This window comes from Saimiri boliviensis, chromosome 8 (assembly GCF_048565385.1).
Source record: "Saimiri boliviensis isolate mSaiBol1 chromosome 8, mSaiBol1.pri, whole genome shotgun sequence".
Classification (NCBI taxonomy): domain Eukaryota; kingdom Metazoa; phylum Chordata; class Mammalia; order Primates; family Cebidae; genus Saimiri; species Saimiri boliviensis.
In genome coordinates, this window is record NC_133456.1 from 100,585,975 (window position 1) to 100,605,497 (window position 19,523).

General features: G+C 40.5%; 1 protein-coding gene across 19 annotated transcripts in view; it reads right to left on the reverse strand.

Annotated features, from left to right (window-relative positions):
• Positions 1–19,523, reverse strand: part of LOC101050982 (MLLT10 histone lysine methyltransferase DOT1L cofactor) — a 242,437-nt gene that overhangs the window by 160,160 nt on the left and 62,754 nt on the right. For 13 of the 19 annotated variants that reach the window (XM_074404945.1, XM_074404944.1, XM_074404939.1 and 10 more), the window contains one exon: positions 5,690–5,744. The exons of 2 other annotated variants lie outside the window; for them this stretch is intronic. In XM_074404945.1, the coding sequence (XP_074261046.1) occupies positions 5,690–5,744 (55 nt within the window). 4 more of the 19 variants (XM_074404934.1, XM_074404941.1, XM_074404943.1 and 1 more) reach the window with 4 other exon arrangements.

The window sequence follows — 19,523 nt, forward strand, 5'->3', positions numbered from 1 at the left end:
CAATTTAGTATATTTAAATTTAAATGAGATAGTAATTAGTTGCATTTTTGAACTGAGTATAATATAGCACTAAAAAAATAATCACAAAAAGAACAGAAGACAAATAAGGGGGGGAAACGAATATTAGGAACAAACAGCAGAAGACCTCTACTTCTGTCCAAGATAAAGATGGTAAAGGAGAAAATCACAAGGGAAACTGGAAAATGTGTTGAACAGAATGGAAACAAATATGAAATGTATCAGAACTTGTTAGGCAAACGCTGGGGGCAGTGGCTCATGCCTGTTATCCTAGAACTCACTGAGCCAAGGCCTGTGGATGGCTTGAGCTCAGGAGTTTGAGACCAGCCTGGGCAACATGGTGAAATAAGGTGGCATGCACCTGTATTTCCAGCTGCTTGAGAGGCTGAGGCAGGAGGATGGCTTGAACCCAGGAGGTCAAGGCTTCAATGAGCCAAGATCACACCACTGCCCTCCAGCCTAGGTGACAAACTGAGACCCTGTCTCAAAACAACAACAACAAAACACACACACACACACACACACACACACACACACACACACACACACACAGCTTGTGGGATTCAATAAAAGCCAACAGAGAGGAACTTATACCATTTACATTTTCATTAGAAAGGAGTATCTAAAATAAATGACCTAAGGTTCCACTTTTGTAAGTTAGAAAACAAGAGGAAAACATAACACATACTAAGTAGCAGGAAGGAAATAATAAAGAGCAGAAGTGTAACAAAATAGAAAACTGGGAGACGGCATAAAAAATTAACAAAGCCCAAAACTTCCTTTAAAAAGGTCAACAAAATTGAACAATTATTTTTGGACTGGTCAAAAAAACAAAAATAAAAGCAAAGGAAAAACCAGAACACAAATCACTAACATCAAGAATAACAATGGAAGGCCGGGCACGGTGGCTCATGCCTGTAATCCCAGCACTTTGGGAGGTCAAGGCGGGTGGATCACGAGGTCAAGAGACCAAGACCATTCTGATCAACATGGTGAAACCCCATCTCTACTAAAAATACAAAAATTAGCTGAGCATGGTGGCGCACGCCTGTAGTCCCAGCTACTCGGGAGGTGAGGCAGGAGAATTGCTTGAACCCAGGAGGCAGAGGTTGCGGTGAGCCGAGATCACACCATTGCACTCCAGCCTGGGTAACAATCGCGAAACTCCGTCTCAAAAAAAAAAAAAAGAATAACAATGGAGTAATTACTATCAATGCTAGCAAAATTAACAAAACAATAATAAAATACTATTGGTAGCCAGGTGCAGTGGGGCTCACACCTGTAATACCAGCACTTTGGGAAGCCAGACAGGTGCATCAAATGAGGTCAGGAGTTCAAGACCAGACTGGCCAACGTGAGGAGATCCTGTCTCTATTAAAAATACAAAAATTAGCTGAGCATGGTGGTGCCCACCTTAATCCCAGCTACTTGGGAAGCTGAGTCAGAGAATCACTTGAATCTGGGAGGTGGAGTCTACAGTGAGCCAAGATCATGCCACTGTACTCCAGCTTGGGTGACAGAGCGAGACTCCATCTCCAAAAAAAACAAACAAACAAAACACTATTGGCAATGTTAGTCCACCAATTTCAGGAACTTATACAAAGTAGTGAAATTTCTTGAAAAAAAATAGAGCACACCAAAATTGACTTAAGTATATAAAAACAGGCCAGGCCTAAGGGCTAATGCCTGTAATCCCAGCACTTTGAGAGGATGAGGCAGGAGGATCGCATGAGCCCAGATGTTCAATACCAGCCTCAGCAACAAAGCAAGACCACTTGTCTCTGTGAAAAATACAAAACAATAAAATTAGCAAGGCATGGTGTGCCTGTGGTCCCGGCTATTCAGGTGGCCGAGGCAGGAGGATCACTTGAACCCAGGAGTTTGAAGCTGCAGTGAGCTATGACTGTACCACTGCACTAGCCCAGGTAACAAAGTGAGACTCTGTCTCAAAAAAAAAGAAAAAAAGAAGTGTCCCTATAATTTTGCCAAAAACAAATTTATCAAAAATTTTCCCAGAAGTCTCAGTTTCTCATGAGTTTCACTGGTAAATTCTATATAGAAGTCAAAGAAAAATAACACTAAATTTACACAAACTGTTTGATTTTAAGTGACTAGCATAACCCTCAACAAACACCTGAGGAAACCAGTGTAATTTTTAAAGAAATAGAAAATGAAAGTATACAACAAAAGTAAAATGTATGCCTGGAGTTAGACAAGTGAATTCACAGTATCCTAAGAGTTTCAGAGGATTCAGAAAGAGGAAAAAACCACAAAGTAACATTAACTTTTTTTAAGCTACTAGAATAGAATGGAATGAGTGAAACAAACCATAATAGGAAAGACAAATACAAAACATTTAATAAGATGGAAGCTTTACATCAGGTGTAATGGCTCATGCCTGTAATTCCAACATTCTCCAAAGCTGAGGCAGGAAGATCACTGTAGCCCAAGTACAAAGCTACAGTGAGCTAGGATCCTGCCACTGCACTCCAGCCTGAGCAACGGAATGAAAACCTGTCGCTTTAGAGAAAAAAAAAAAAAAAAAAAAAAAAAAAACACGCTTTGTAACTAATGACTCAAAATACAGAAGTCATGAAAGATTAATAAATTCAACAAAATAAAAATAACAAACTCATGCATGGTATTAAAAAAAAAGTTTTTTAAAAGCACAATATAAATAAACACTAGATGGGCAAAAATTAGTCCAACTCATATCAAAACAGCATAATAATATATGAAGGGCTCCTTATGAACGCTCCAATAAGTCAAATTAAAAAGATCAACAACCACAGCCGGGCATAGTGGCTCATGCCTGTAGTCCCACCACTTTGGGAGACCAAGGTGGGTGGATCCCATCTCTACCAAAAATTAAAAAATCAGCTGGGCATGGTGGCATAAGCCTGTAATCCCAGCTATTCGGATGAGTGAGGCAGGAGAGTCGCTTGAACAGGGGAGGCAGAGGCTGCAGTGGGCCAAGATTAAGCCACTGTACTCTAGCCTACGTGACAGAGGGTGGCCCTATCTCAAAAAAAAAAAAAAAAAAAAAAAAAAGATTAACAACCAAATCAAAATGCAGACCACAGAAGAGAAAAAAAACAAAGTGCTCTTCAAACTATAAAAATGTCTACTTCACTAACATTAAGAGAAATGCAAAACTACTGCTTGGATATACAAACTTTTACCTGTTAGATTACCAAAGGTATGAAAAACAGCTTTTTTATTCATATATTGGTAAAACTGGGAACATATATTGGTAAAACTGCAGTTCTTCCCTGTGGGGAGAATAATTTGGCACTATCTATCAAAATTAATTGCAGAACTCCTTTGACTCAATGTTTCCACCTCTGGAAATTAGTAATCCTAGAGATATACTTGTATACAAGCAAAATGACATATATACAAGAGCTAGTCATCAAAGCAGAATATAAGAAAGTGCATCAACAACTGATAGATAACATGGTTAAAAAGAAGAAAAAAGCTTGTATACTGGTAACAAGATAAATTGTTCAGGCCGGGCATCGTGGCTCACATCTGTAATCTCAAAACTTTGGGAGGCTGAGACAGGTTCAATTGAGGTCAGGAGTTCAAGACCAGCCTGGCCAATACAGCAAAACCCCATCTCTACTGAAAATACAAAAATTAGCCAGGTGTGGTAGCGCATACGTGTAATCCCAGCAACTTGGGAGGCTGAGGCAGGAGAATTGCTTGAGCCCAGAACGCGAAGGTTGCAGTGAACTGAGATCACAGGACTGCACTCCAGCCTGGATGAATGAGCAAAGCTCCATCTCAAAAAAAAAAAGGGGGGGGGGGGGGGAAGAACAAGATAAATTGTTCAGTGAAATAAATTAAGATGCAAAAGTGCAGAAGAGTATACAATATTAACCCATTTGTATAGATGGAGGAAGTAAATAAGTATTTGTCTATTCACAATTGAATATGCAAAATAAACCTAAAAAGATATTCAAGAAAGTAATAATTACATGGTAGCAGGAAAGCTGATGATAAACTGGGTAGATGGGGAAGAGGAGTAACAGGAAGAGTTTCCAATATATTTTAAAATTTTGTACAATGTGACTGTATAATATAGTCTGAACATTAAACCGCAAAATACATATAGCTAGCCAAAATAATTGTATTTTTCCCTTTTATTCACTCACACTGTTATGCTAAAACTACTTCAGAGGTGGCTATCCAAAACAGAAAACAGTATAGTAATAGTAACTAAACCTCTACTTTTCTTAGTTGCCTTATCAAGTATGCCACGGTCTAATAAATTAATGTCTACGTATTTCAGAATAGTACTGAGCTATAGCGAAATATGATTTCTTTGATGGTAACTAAAAATGGAAAAGAAAATGAGCAATATACAAGTGTCCATAGAAAAGCATACCAAAATGTGATACAAACATCAGTATTTTTTTTTTCTGAGACATAGTTTCATTCTCATCTATCCCGGGGCTGAAGTACAGTGGTGTGATCATGGCTCACTGCAGCCTCGACCTCCTAGGCTCAATCCATCCTCCTGCTCAGCTTCCCAAGTAGCTGCCACTACAGGCACACACAACCATGTGTGACTAAGTTTTTTTTAATTTATTTACTTTCATAGAGACAAAGTCTCCCTCTGTTGCCCAGGCTGGTCTCAGACTCCTATGCTCCAGTGATCCTCCTACCTTGGCCTCTCAAAGAGCTGGGATTACAGATGTCAGGCAGCACACTGAGGCTAAAAGTGAACATTTCTTTATATTCAAGCAACAAAGATTCTCAGAGTTACATAAAATTAACACTCACTAGAAACATCAGCTGTCTAGAGATATATAAAACAGAAAAAAAGAATTTAAAACAACAGATTTTTACATCTAGCAACAAAAAAGAAATGTGGTTCATTTTTCAAAAATAATTCCTAATGCAAGAAATTATATCCATTAAAAAAGAAAAAAACTTTTTTTTTTTTTTTTTTTTTAAGGCAGAGACTCACTCTGTCACCAGGCTGGAATGCAGTGGCACAATCCTGGCTCACTGCAACCTCTGCCTCCCAGGTTCAAGTGATTCCCCTGCCTCAGCCTCCTGAGTACCTGGGACTACAAGCAAGCACCACTAGGCCCAGCTAATTTTTCTATTTTTAGTAGTAATCAGGTTTCACTATGTTGGCCAGGCTGGTCTTGAAATCCTGACCTCAAGTGATACCCTCTGCCTCAGCCTCCCAAAGTGCTGGGATTACAGGTGTGAGCCACCTCACCCAGCCAAAACAAGTAAAAATTTTAATTAGAATTTTGTATTTAATAGATCATTTTTCATAAAACAGCCAATGCTTAAGTTTGTCCACAAAGCAGAAAAACTGTGGGTCAATACAGTAAGGATTCATAAATTATAACAATTACTGTTAAAAATAGTAGTAAGCAGCCAGGCGTGGTGGCTCAAGCCTGTAATCCAAGCATTTTAGAGGCCAAGACCGGCGGATCACCTGAGGTCAGGAGTTCAAGACCGGCCTGACCAACATGGTGAAACCCCGTCTTTATAAAAAATAAATAAATAAAATAAAATAAAATAAATAGTAGTAAACACTGTTTAATTTCATGAAATGAACTACCAGATACTTGAAAATACTCCACCGCCAGAGTTTTCAATAAAATTTTTTTCAAGATTTTATTGCACTTTATTTCTCTGCACTTACCCCCATTATCTGTTCTTTTTAAAGCTCCATCCTTATGAGGACAAAGTTCACATCTCTATAAAAAGAAAGAAAGAAAGAAAGAAAGAGGTAATGAAGAAATCTTTCAGATTATCAAAAATGTAACATCTTCCCTGCAACTTCAAATCTACTGAAAATGTGGGAGCAGCATTTGTATTAGTTGCCCCCTGCCAGAATATTTCAGAACTTTCTTCACAAACAGTTGTTCTCCATGACAAGTGATCTTCTTTAGAGGACAAGTAACTTTTTAAAACTACATTTTAACTTCTTTAACTCCTGCCACAGGCCAGGCACAGTGGCTCACACCTGTAATCCCAGCACTTTGGCAGGCCGAGGCTGGAGGATCACCTGAGGTTGGGAGTTTGAGACCAGCCTGACCAACATGGAGAAGCCCTGTCTCTACTAAAAATACAAAATTAACCAGGCATGGTGGCACATGCCTGTAAATCCCAGCTACTCGGGAGGCTGAGGCAGGCAGGAGAATCAATTGAACCCAGGAGGTGCAGGTTGCGGTGAGCTGAGATTATGCAATTGCACTCCAGCCTGAGCAATAAGAATGAAACTCGGTCTCAAAAACAAAAAACAAGCAAACAAAAACTCTGGCCACAATTTTTTACAACTTACATTAATAAAAACAAAAAGATGCTGGGACTTTTTTTACGTGGGGAGCAGGAGAAAAAATGAAAAGGTCCTCTCAATTTAGGAATGGAGCAAGGCATTTAACATCTGCCTGCTGTTTACTTCTTGTGTTACCATCAGCTAGGATGACTGCAGTCAAGTAGCTCTGGTTTGTCTTAAAAAGCCAAACCATTGGCCGGCGCAGTGGCTCAAGCCTGTAATCCCAACACTTTGGGAGGCCGAGGCGGGTGGATCACGAGGTCAAGAGATTGAGACCATCCTGGTCAACATGGTGAAACCCCATCTCTACTAAAAAATACAAAAAATTAGCTGGGCATGGTGGCATGTGCCTGTAATCCCAGCTACTCAGGAGGCTGAGGCAGGAGAATTGCCCGAACCCAGGAGGCGGAGGTTGCGGTGAGCCGAGATCGCGCCATTGCACTCCAACCTGGGTAACAAGAGCGAAACTCCATGTCAAAAAAAAAAAAAAAAAAGCCAAACCATTTTAATTTAAGTGGCAAGAAATGATCTCACATATGCTCATCTCCCTTCTGAAAACAATGAGGCTAATCAGCTATTATTATTACTCAAACATAATGGTACTCAAAATTTACTGTGGATCCATCCCTCTCCCTCCCATCCTCAGGATTTAAAACCAAAAATAAATGTAGAGCCAGTACTACCACTTCTTGTGAAACACCGTTAAGTTTCAACGGCATTGTCTTACTATGAAGAGTATGTTCCTGAAAGTCACACTTGAGTATTATTTATATCCCACCCTGTTCCCAAAAGAGGTTTTGTTGCTTATGATACAGTAACACAGGCCAGGCACAATGGATCACACCTGTAATCCCAGCACTGAGGCAGGCAGACTGCTTGAGCCCAGGGGTTCAAGACCAGCCTGGACAACATGACAAAACCCCATCTCTACAAAAAAAAAAAAACAAATACAAAAGTTAACTGGGTGTAGTGGTGCGCACCTGTAGTCCCAGCTACTCAGCAGGCTGAGGTGGGCAGATCAATTGAGCCCAGAAGGTCAAGGCTGCAGTAAGCCATGATTGCACCACTGCACTCCAGCCTGGGTGACAGAGTGGATATCTCAAAAAAATAAATAAAATAAATAAATAAAATTAAAAATACACACACACACACACAATTTATATACAAACACATATACACACACATACTATATATATGCACACTATATATACACATACTACATATATATACACGTGTGTGTGTGTGTGTGTATATATATATATATATATATATATATATATATATATATATATATATCACAACAAAAAATTAGAGTAAAAAATTAAGTTGAAGGCCGGGCGCAGTGGCTCACGCCTGCAATCCCAGCACTTTGGAAATCTGAGGCAGGCAGATCACAAGGTCAGGAGTTCGAGACCAGCCTGGACAGCATGGTGAAACCCTGTCTCTACTAAAAATACAAAAAGTTAGCCGGGCATGGTAGCACACACCTGTAATCCCAGCTACTCAGGGGGCTGATGCAGAAGAACTGATTGAACCCAGGAGGCAGCGGTTGCAGTAAGCTGGGATCACACCACTACGTTCCAGCCTGGGCTACAGAGAGAGACTTCATCTCAAAAAAAAAAAAAAAAAATTAAGTTGAAATAGTTTTAAAAGCACAGAAAGTAAAAACTGTAAAAGCCTACTGAGGCTGGGTGCAGTGGCTCATGCGTATAACCCCAGCACTTTAGGAGGCCAAAACGGGAGGACTACTTGAAATCATGAGTTCAAAATCAGCCTAAGCAACAAAGTGAGACCTCGTTTCTACAAAAAATAATTTTTAAAAAAATCAGAGCCTATTGATAATGTTTAGAAATTTGTGCCTCCCGATCTCATGTAAAAATATAATCCTAATGTTGAAGGTGGAACCCTAGCAAAAGGTGTTTGGATAATGAGGGCAGATCCTTCAGGAATGTCTTGGTGCTGTTCTTGTGTGTTTCTTGCTATTATTAGTTCATGTGAGATCTGATTGTTAAAAAGAGCCTGGCATCTTGCTCCCTTCTCTCACCACATGACACTCCTGCTCCTCATTCCCACTCCTGCATGAGTAAAAACTTCCTGAGCCTAAAGATGTTGGTGGTATGCTTGTAGAGCCTGCAGAACTGTGAAGCAAATAAAACCTCTTTTCTTTCCTTTTTTTGAAACGGAGTCTCGCTCTGTTCCCCAAGCTGGATGGGGTGCAGTGGTGTGATCTTGGCTCACTGCAACCTCCACCTCCTGGGTCCAAGCGATTCTTCTGCCTTAGCCTTCTGAGTAGCTGAGACTACAGGCACATGCCACCATGCCTGGCTAATTTCTAGTATTTTTAGTAGAGAGAGGGTTTCACCATATAGGCCAGGCTGGTCTCAATCTCCTGACCTCATGATCTGCCCACCTCCACCTCCCAAAATGCTGGGATTACAGATGTGACCTATCACACCCAGCCAACCTCTTTTCTTTATATTAATAATCTACCCAGTTTCAGGTATTCCTTTATAGCAACACCAAACAGACTCATAGCAGTTTATTTCTTGCCTTTCAGTATTTTACTCTCCTGCTTTTCCTCTTACCTCTTTGGCAGCACTTTCTGATCACCCTACCAAACCTTTAAATGGTGAAGTTCCTCAGGGCTCTAGCCTAACATATCATCTTATTTCATGTGAAACATTACACAATCTTATTCATTGTCCAAATTTCCATTACCGGCTAAATTATAAAACAGTGACTCCCAAATTTTATCTATTTGTATCTGTCCTCAGGTTCAAGTGTAAAACTCTATACGATACATAAACACTGTATTTTGACACAGTCTCGCCCTGCTGCCCAGGCTGGAATACAGTGGCTTCATCTCAGCTCACTGCAACCTCCACCTCCTGGGTTCAAGCAACTCTCCTGCCTCATTCTCCCAAGGAGTTGGAATTACAGGTGTGTGCCACCAGCTAACTTTTTCTGTTTTTGGCAGAAATGGGGTTTCATCATGTTGCCCAGGTTGCTCTCAAACTCCTGGCCTCAAGTGATCTACCCATCTAGGCCTTCTAAAGTGCTAGGATTACAGGCGCAAGCCACCACAGCCAGCCTACATAGATACTTTAAATGCTTCACAATTTATGACAAAACCTGTTCTTCCTGCTCTTTCCATATATTGGTAATGATATTTTCAATGACACATTGTTCATGCAGGACACCTAGATACATAATCGTTGACTACTTGATACCTTACTCCCTAACCTCACTTTTAATCCACAACTGTATTTTGCCCTTCCTCTTCCTAAATACTGGTGAGATCTCCCTGTCTCTCTCCATATCTACTATTACCCTACTTAAAGCCAGGATCATTTTTCATCAGGACCACTTCAGTCACATCCTAAACACAGTAGTCCCCCAGTTATCCATGGGAGAAACAATCTAAGAACCCCAGTAGATGTCTGAAACCACAAATGGTACTGAGCACTTGCTATATGCACGTACCTATGAAAAAGTTTAATTTATAAATTAGGCACAATAAGAGATTAACAACAATAATAAAACAGAACAAACTGGGTGTAATGGCTCATGCCTATAATCCCAGGACTTTGAGAGGCCAAAGTAGGCTGATCACCTGAGGTCAGGAGTTCAAGCCCAGCCTGCCCAACATAATGAAACCCCATCTCTACTAAAAATACAAAAAAAAATCACTGAACATTCTGGCACACACCAGCAGTCCCAGCTAAGCAGGAAGCTGAGGCACAAGAATTGCTTGAACCTAGAAAGGTTCAATCACCTCCCTTCTTTAACATATGAATTACAATTAGAGATGAGATTTGGGTTGGGATATACAGTCAACCCCTATCAGTTGGGCACAGTAATGTCCTAGGTTTTCACGTTCACTCACCACTTATTCACTGACTCCCCAGAGTTACTTCTAGTCCTGCAAGCTTCATTCATGGTAAAGCCCTATATAAATGCACTGTTTTTTTTTTTCCTTAAATCTTTCATACCATTATTTTGACTGTACCTTTTCTATGTTTAGAAACACAAATACTTACCATAATGTTAAGCTGCCTACAGGATTCCGTAATGAAATGTACAAGTTTGCAGCCTAGGAGCAAAAGGCTATATACTATATAGCCTAGATACGTAGTAGGCTAACCAATCTAGCTTTAAGAATATTCTAGGATGATTGTGCAATGACAAAATCACCTAATGAGGAATTTCTCAGAACATACCTCCTTCCTCCATTACACATGATTCTACCTCACCGTACTCTACTCACCTATATTCAGAGAGGTGGACCATGGGTAACTAAAACCAAGGAAAGCAAAACCAAAGATAATGAGGAATGCCTGTAGTCTCCTAATAGTCACTCTTAACCAACTATCACCAATCTGCAGGATGAACTTTTCACAACAACACAACAAATTACAGAAATGCAAATCCATATATATCACCACCCACTTAAAAACACTTTGACAGGCCAGGCTCAGTGGCTCACACCTGCATTCCCAGCACTTTCAGAAGCCCAGGAAAGCGGATCACGAGATCAAGAGAGAGAGATCATCCTGGCCAACATGGTGAAATCTGGTCTCTACTAAAAATACAAAAATTAGCTGGGTGTGGTGGCACATGCCTGTAATCCCAGCTACTTGGGAGGCTGAGGCAGGAGAATCACATGAACCCCGGAAGCGGAGACTGCAGTGAGCCGAGATCCTGCCACTGCACTCCAGCCTGGGTGACAAAGAGTGTGACTCTGTCTCAAAAAAAAAAAAAAAAAACTTCAATAGTTTCCCTCTATCATACAATCCGTTCTTATCTCCACAACTCTCCCTCCTTCCAACATTTCACTTTATGGGCAACACTGTCTTTTTCTTCTTTCAATTCTATAAATTCTCCAGAGCTCATTCCTACTTCAAAGGCTATAAACGGGTTGTTTTTACTCTAAATGGAATATTATTCACTATACCCTCTTTTGCAGCTGGATCAATTTGTCCCTCAGGTTCTTGCTTAACATCACTTCATCAGATCAGAGACAGTGTCTCTGAATCTACAGATTAGGTTAGGTGCCATATTATGATTTACCCATGCTTTCCTTCTTGGCAATACATTACAATTAGCTAACTAATTAAGCAATTAAGTTAACTCCTCTGCTAGATTATAAGCTCCATTTTATGGCTATAATTACCCCTAACATCAGGCACAGTCTCCAAGCAAAATAACTCAAAAACTACATGATCAAGGGATAGAGTAAACAAAATCACAAACATCCCATTGCTGCTATAACCAAAAAAAAAAAAAAGAAAGGAAGGAAAAAACAGAAAGAAAGAAAAAAATTTTAATTTTAAAAAATAGGCTGGGCAAGATGGGCTCATGCCTGTAATCCCAGCACTTTGGGAGGCCAAGGAGAGTGGATCACCTAATGTCAGAAGTTCAAGACCAGCCTGGCCAACATGGCAAAACCTCGTCTCTACTAAAAATACAAAAATTAAACAGACATGGTGGTGGGCACCTACAATCCCAGGTACTCAGGAGTCTGAGGCACACTTAAACCCGGGAGGCAGAGGTTGCAGTGAGCTGAGATGGCAGTACTGCACTCCAGCCTGGATGACAGAGCAAGACTCTGTCTTTTTTTTTTTTTTTTTGAGACAGAGTTTCGCTCTTGTTACCCAGGCTGGAGTGCAATGGCGCGATCTCGGCTCACCGCAACCTCCGCCTCCTGGGTTCAGGCAATTCTGCTGCCTCAGCCTCCTGAGTAGCTGGGATTACAGGCACGTGCCACCATGCCCAGCTAATTTTTTGTATTTTTAGTAGAGACGGGGTTTCACTATGTTGACCAGGATGGTCTCGATCTCTTGACCTCGTGATCCACCCGCCTTGGCCTCCCAAAGTGCTGGGATTACAGGCTTGAGCCACCGCGCCCGGCCGGCGACTCTGTCTTTTTTTTAAAAAAAAAAAAAAAAAAAAGTGAACATTCATTTTTATATAATTTCAATGACACACCATAATCCCATTATTTTGGACAGTGATTAAGCAATATGAACCAAGAAAAAAATCCAATTTAATTACTTCACTTCTAGAGAGCCAAAGAAAATAAGATATAGCATTTGTAAATTGCCTTTGTGTTATCAGTGTATCATTTATATACTTTACCTTCAAGACATAATAAATGTATGTACAATGATATTTTATATAACCATTTATAACCATAAAACTTTTATACAAGTCTGGCTGGCCACAGTGGCTCACACTTGTAATCTCAGCACTTTGGGAGGCCAAGGCAGATGGATCACTTGAAATCAGGAGTTCAAGACCAGTCTAGAAAACATGGAGAAACTCTGTCTCTACCAAAAACACAAAAATTAGTTGGGCGTGACGGTGCAAGCCTGTAGTCTCAGCTGTTCAGGAGGCTGAGGTGGGAGGATTACTTCAGCCCAGGGAGTCAAGACTGCAGTGAGCTGAAGTCACGTCACTGCACTTCAGCAGCCTGGGTGACAGAGAGAGATCTCATCTCAAAAAAAAAAGTCTAATGCCATAACAATGATGTAACTAATTCAAGTTTTAAAAAAATTCGCTGAACATTAAAAGAAAACACACAAAATAGGCCAGCCGTGGTGGCTCATGCCTATCATCCTAACACTTCAGGAGGCTGAGGCAGGGAGATCATGGGGTCATAAGTTCAAGACAAGGCTGGCCAACATAGTGAAACACATCTCTAATAAAAATACCCCCCCAAAAAAAAAAAAAAAATTAGCCAGGTATGGCAGTCTACACCTGTAATCCCAGCTACTTGGAAAGCTGAGGCAGGAGAATCACTTGAACACAGGAGACGGAGGTCTCAGTGAGCGGAGATCACACCATTGCACTCCAGCCTGGGTGACAGTGCAAGACTCCACCTCAAAAACAAACAAAAAAAAAATACACAAAATACATAAATAGAACTGTGGTAAGGATAAGATTATGAGTGATTTCTTTCCTCTATTCCAAAATCTATCACTTTCTTTATAATGTGAAGTTGTATAGAAATACTAAATGGTAATTAAATCTCCCCACTAACGACAAAAATAAGTAGTAGGCCAGTTGTGGTAGCTCATGGCTATAATTTTAGCAGTTGGGAGGGCAGAATGGGACAAATCACTTGAGCTCAGGAGTCGGAGATCACTCTAGGCAACAAGGCAAAATCTATCTCTACTAAAAATAGTGGGATTACAGACATGAGCCACAGTGCTCGGCCAGAAAAAAGTTTTAAAACAGGTATTACAATTAAGTTCTATTCAGTCAATGAGAAAAAACAAAACAACAACAACAAAAAAAACTGTAACAAACAAAACAGGATGCTCACCGAAAAAAAAAAAAAAAAAAAAAAAAAAACTAAGTTGAGCATGGTAGCACCAGTGTCTATTCTCAAATACTCAGAGGGCTAAAGCAGGGGGATCACTTATGCCTGGGATTTCAAGGTTGCAGTATTATAATTGCACCAGTGTACTCCAGCCTGGGCAAAAGAGCAAGACTCAGTCTCAAATTAAAAAAAAAAAACAAGCCGGGCGCGGTGGCTCAAGCCTGTAATCCTAGCACTTTGGGAGGCTGAGGCGGGTGGATCACGAGGTCAAGAGAACGAGACCATCCTGGTCAACATGGTGAAACCTCGTCTCTACCAAAAATACAAAAAAAAAAAATTAGCTGGGCATGGTGGTGCGTGCCTGTAGTCCCAGCTACTGAGGAGGCTGAGGCAGGAGAATTGCCTGAACCCAGGAGGTGGAGGTTGCAGTGAGCCGAGATCACGCCATTGCACTCCAGCCTGGGTAACAAGAGCGAAACTCCATCTCAAAAAAAAAAAAAAAAACCACACACACCCCCCCCACCACACACACACACAGAAAGAAAATAGCTTAACAACAAATCTGAGATGACAAAAGAGTCAGTGAACTTGAAACTACATCAATAGACAGAATGTAATCTGAAAAAGAGCATATAGGCCAAAAAAGAGTCAGGGGACAGGGTGCTTCAGGGTCTCACATGCATAATCAAAGGCCTAAAAAAGAAGAAAGAATATGAGGCAGGAAAGAAAATTTTCAAGAAATGATGGCTGAAAATCTCTTCAATTTGAAAATAGACAAATTTACAGATTCAAGAATCTCAGCAAACTCCAAAGAGCCAAATGCCTTGCTAAAAAGCAAACAAAGAGGGAAAAATCTTGAAGGACCAAAAGAAAGTGTCACATTTCACAGAGTGAACAGTAGCTGGATAATACGGAAGCCAAAAGAAAGTCAAATACTTAAACTGCTAAAAAATAAAGCACTGTCAACACAGAATTCTATATAACCACAATAACCTTCAAAAATACAGGTAAAAGAGATACTTTCGAATAAAAGACAGCAAACATAATTTATTACCAAAAGATATACCCTGCAAGAAAGGCTAAAGAAATTCTTCAGAATTAAGAGAAATTATGCTAGAAAATGCAAATCTTTAGAAGACAAAGACGACTTCCACAAATGGTAAATAATTTCTGGGTAAACTTAGAAGACTTTTAGCTCTTAAGTTCTTAACATTACATTACTGAAAGCCATACTTACATTGTTCTTTTCTGCAGCTTATAATATATGTAGATCCAATACACATGACAACAGCATAAATGACAGCAAACAGAGATGATGTAAAAGAATAAGTTACGAGTTTTGTACGCTTTACGACTTGTATAACATTAGCTATAAGTGGTAATACTATATAAACAAACTGAAAAGAGTAAAGCAATGTATTTAAATTGCTATATGAATGTGCAAAAGAAATAAGGTGAAACCCTTCCTGATATTATATACAAAAATTAACTCAACATGATCACAGATCTAAATGCTAGAGCTAAAACTTTAGAAAAAAACAGAAGAGGTAAGTCTTTAAGAACTAGGTTGAACAAAAGGTTTTAGACACAACACTAAAAGCAGAGGCAACAGAAGAAAAAATACTTAGAGTTTACCAAACTACAGACTTTTTGTTACAAACAAAACCATCATAACAGTAAAAGGATGGAAGAAATGTACAAGTCACATGTCTGATAAGTAGTTTGTATCCAGGATAAAGAGCTCTACCACTCAAAACTAAAAAAATATGTACCCCAGTTAAAAAATCGAACAAAGGGCTGGGCACAGTTGCTCACACCTGTAATCCCCGCACTTCGGAAGGCCGACACAGGTGGATCATGAGGTCAGGAGTTCGAGACCATCCTGGCTAACACAGTGAAACCCTGTTTCTACTAAAAATACAAAAAACTAGCAAGGCGTGATGGTGCGCAGCTGCAGTCCCAGCTATTCAGGCAGCTGACACAGGAGAATCACTTGAACCTGAACCTGGGAGGCAGAGGTTGCAGTGAGCCGCAATCGCGCCATTACACTCTAGCCTGGGTGACAGAGCAAGTGAGACTCTGTCTCAAAAAGAAAAAAAACTGAACAAAGGATCTAAATAGACATTTCTCCAAAGAAAATATATAAATGACCAATAAGCACATGAAAAGATGCTTAACATCATTAATCATTAAGGATTAAAAATCAACACTAGGCCGGGCACAGTGGCTCACGCCTGTAATCCCAGCACTCTGGGAGGCCTAGGTGGGTGGATCACCTGAGGTCAGGGGTTGAGACTAGCCTGGTCATCATGGTGAAACTCCATCTCTACTAAAAATACAAAAATTAGCTGGGTGTGGTTGGCAGGCACCTGTTAATTCCAGGCACTTAGGCTGAGTCAAGAGAACGCTTGAACCTGGGAGGCGAAGGTTGTGCTGAGCCAAGATATCACACCACTGCACTCCAGCCTGAACGACAGAGTGATACTCTGTCTTAAAAATAAATAAATAAATAACTATAATGAAAAAAAACAAAAATCAACACCACAATGAGATAATACCTTATGCCCTGTAGGATGGCTAAAATCAAAAGCCAAACAATAAAAAATGATGGCAAAGGAGGAGAAATTGAAACTTTCATATATTGTTGCTGATAATTTAAAACGGGACAGCCTCTTTTTCAGTTTTTCAAAAGGTTAAACAGAGTTACAGCATGAAACAAAAATCCTACACCTAAGAGAACTGAAAATAAATGCCTGGATTTGCAGACAAATGTTCATGATAACATTATCTATAATATTGCAAAAGTATATACAACCTAAATGTCCATCAATTAATGAATGAGTAAAGAAAATGTAGTATAGTCATGCAATGGAATATTATTTGACAACAAAAAGGAACAAAGTTCTAAGAAATGCTACAAAACAAATGCTTGTACATTATGCTAGGGGAAAGAAACCACTCATAAATACACTATACAGTATATGATTCCATTTATATGAAATGTTCTGAATAAGGATAGAGATAGAATGAAGATTAGTGATTGCCAGAAGCTAAGGGAGTAGGGTAATGGAGAGTGACTGTTAACGGGCCAAAGAGTTTTTTGAGGGGATGTAAGTGTCCTAAAATTGATTGTAGTGATGTAGAGACTGTCTCAAAAATAAATAGTGTATTAGCACACAAAGAAAAGTAAAACTCAATCACATGGTGTCTGTTAAGAAACAGACTTTTTTTTTCTTTTTGAGACAAGAGTCTCGACTCTGTCACCAGGCTGGAGTGCAATGGTGCGATCTTGGCTCCCTGCAACCTCTGCCTCCCAGGTTCATGCGAATTCTCCTGTCTCAGCCTCCCAAGTAGCTAAGACTGCAGGCATGTGTCACCATGCCCGGCTAATTTTTGTATTTTTAATAGAGACAGGGTTTCGCCATGTTGGTCAGGATGGTCTTGATAGCTTGACCTCATTATCTGCCCGTCTCAGCCCCCCCAAAGCACTGGAACTACAGGTATGAGCCTCCGCATCTGGCCAAGAAACACACTTTAAGTGAAGACACAAACAGGTCAAAAGCAAATAGATAGGCTGGGTGTAGGGTTGCTCATGCATGTAATCCTAGCACTTTGGGAGGCCAAGGCAGGCAGATCATGTGAGGCCAGGGGTTCGAGACTAGCCTGGCCAACATGGCAGAACCCTGTACCTACTAAAAATACAAAAATTAGCCAAGCATGGTGGCACACACCTGTAGTTCCAACTACTAAGGTGGCTGAAGCAGGAGAATTGCTTAAACCTGGGAGGTGAAGGTTACAGTTAGCCGAGATCACACCACCGTACTCCAGCCTTGGTAACTGAGTGAGACTCCATCTATAAAAAAAAAAAAACAAACAACGAAAAAAGATGGTGAGTGGCTACAGAGTAAACAGAGGTAGGGACATTTCACAGTAAGTCAGACAATGAAGAAGTCATAATAATTATAAATGTATGCACCTAAAAACAATGCTTCAAAATACATGAAGCAAAAATTAGCATAAGGCATAGTCAGTGCCCCAAACATATTAAGATATTTTAGCATCCCTCTTTGTGATTGACACAACCAGACCAAAAAAAAAAGGACCAATCAAGACAGATAATCTAAGCAATGTTAAAACCACAATAGCCCAGCGCAGTGGCTCACGCCTGTAATCCCAGCACTTTGGGAGGCCAAGGCGGGTGGATCACGAGGTCAAGAGATCGAGACCATCCTGGTCAACATAGTGTAACCCCGTCTCTACTAAAAATATAAAAAATTAGCTGGGCATGGTGGCGCGTGCCTGTAATCCCAGCTACTCAGAAGGCAGGAGAATTGCCTGAACCCAGGAGGCGGGGGTTGCGGTGAGCCGAGATCACACCATTGCTCTCCATCCTGGGTAACAAGAGCGAAACTCTGTCTCAAAAAAAAAAAAAAAAAAAAAAAAAAAAAAAACACAATAAACAGTCTTTTCAGGTAGACTGAGTGCATTCACCATGAAAGACAACATACTGAGCCACAAAGCAGGATACAATGAAATGAAATAATGGAAATCATGCAGATTATGTTTCCTAACCACATCAGAAAAAGAGATAGTTATAAAATTAATGATCTATCAGCCAGAAACGGTGGCTCATGTCTGTCATGGCAGCACTTTCGAAGGCCACGGCAAGCAGATCACCTGAGGTCTCGAACTCGAGACCACTCTGGCTAACATGGTGAAACCCTATCTCTACTAAAAATACAAAAATTAGCTGGATGTGGTGGTAAGTGCCTATAATCCCAGCTACTCAGGAGGCTGAGGCAGGAGAATCACTTGAACCTGGGATGCAGAGGTTGTAGTGAGCCGAGATTGCAGTACTGCATGCACTCCAGCTTGGGTGACTCTGCAAGACTCTGTCCATAACATAACATAACATAACATAACATAACATAACATAACATAACATAACATAACATAACATAAGTAGGGTTCTACCTAAAGAACCTATAAAAGAGCAAAGTAAACCCAAAGTAGAAAAAAAAATAGTAAAAAGAGCTGAAGAAGGCCGGGCGCGGTGGCTCAAGCCTGTAATCCCAGCACTTTGGGAGGCCGAGGCGGGTGGATCACAAGGTCAAGAGATCGAGACCATCCTGGTCAACATGGTGAAACCCCGTCTCTACCAAAAATACAAAAAATTAGCTGGGCATGGTGGTGCGTGCCTGTAATCCCAGCTACTCAGGAGGCTGAGTCAGGAAAATTGCCTGAACCCAGGAGGCGGAGGTTGCGGTGAGCCGAGATCGCGCCGTTGCACTCCAGCCTGGGTAAAGAGCGAAACTCCGTCTCAAAAAAAAAAGAGCTGAAGAAAATGAAACAGAAAAGTAACAGAAAATCTGAAGTCAAAGTTGATCCTATTGTCAGAGGCCTCTGAACCTGAGTGACAGTCACAGAATGAGATAAGCTTGGTTGGCACAAGATACAAGTCATAAAAACCTTGCTGATAAAACAGGCTGTAATAAAAAAGGGGGCCAAAACCCACCAAAGCCAAGATGGTGACAAAACTGACCTGTGGTAGTCCTCACTGCTCATTATACACTAATTATAATACATTAACATGCTAAGAGACACTCCCACCAGCACCAAGACAGTTTACAAATGCCACAGTCTTAAAAGGGGAAGAATCCCTAGTTCTGGGAATTGCCCGCCCCCTTCCCAGAAAACTCATGAATAATCCACCCCTTGTTTAGCATACAATCAAAATATCCTCATAAAAATGGGCAACCAGTGGTCCATGGCACTGCTCTACTTATGGAGTAGCCATTCTTTTATTCCTTTTCTTTTTTCTTTCTTTCTTTTTTGAGACACAGTTTTGCTCTGTTGCCAGGCACCACGCTGGAG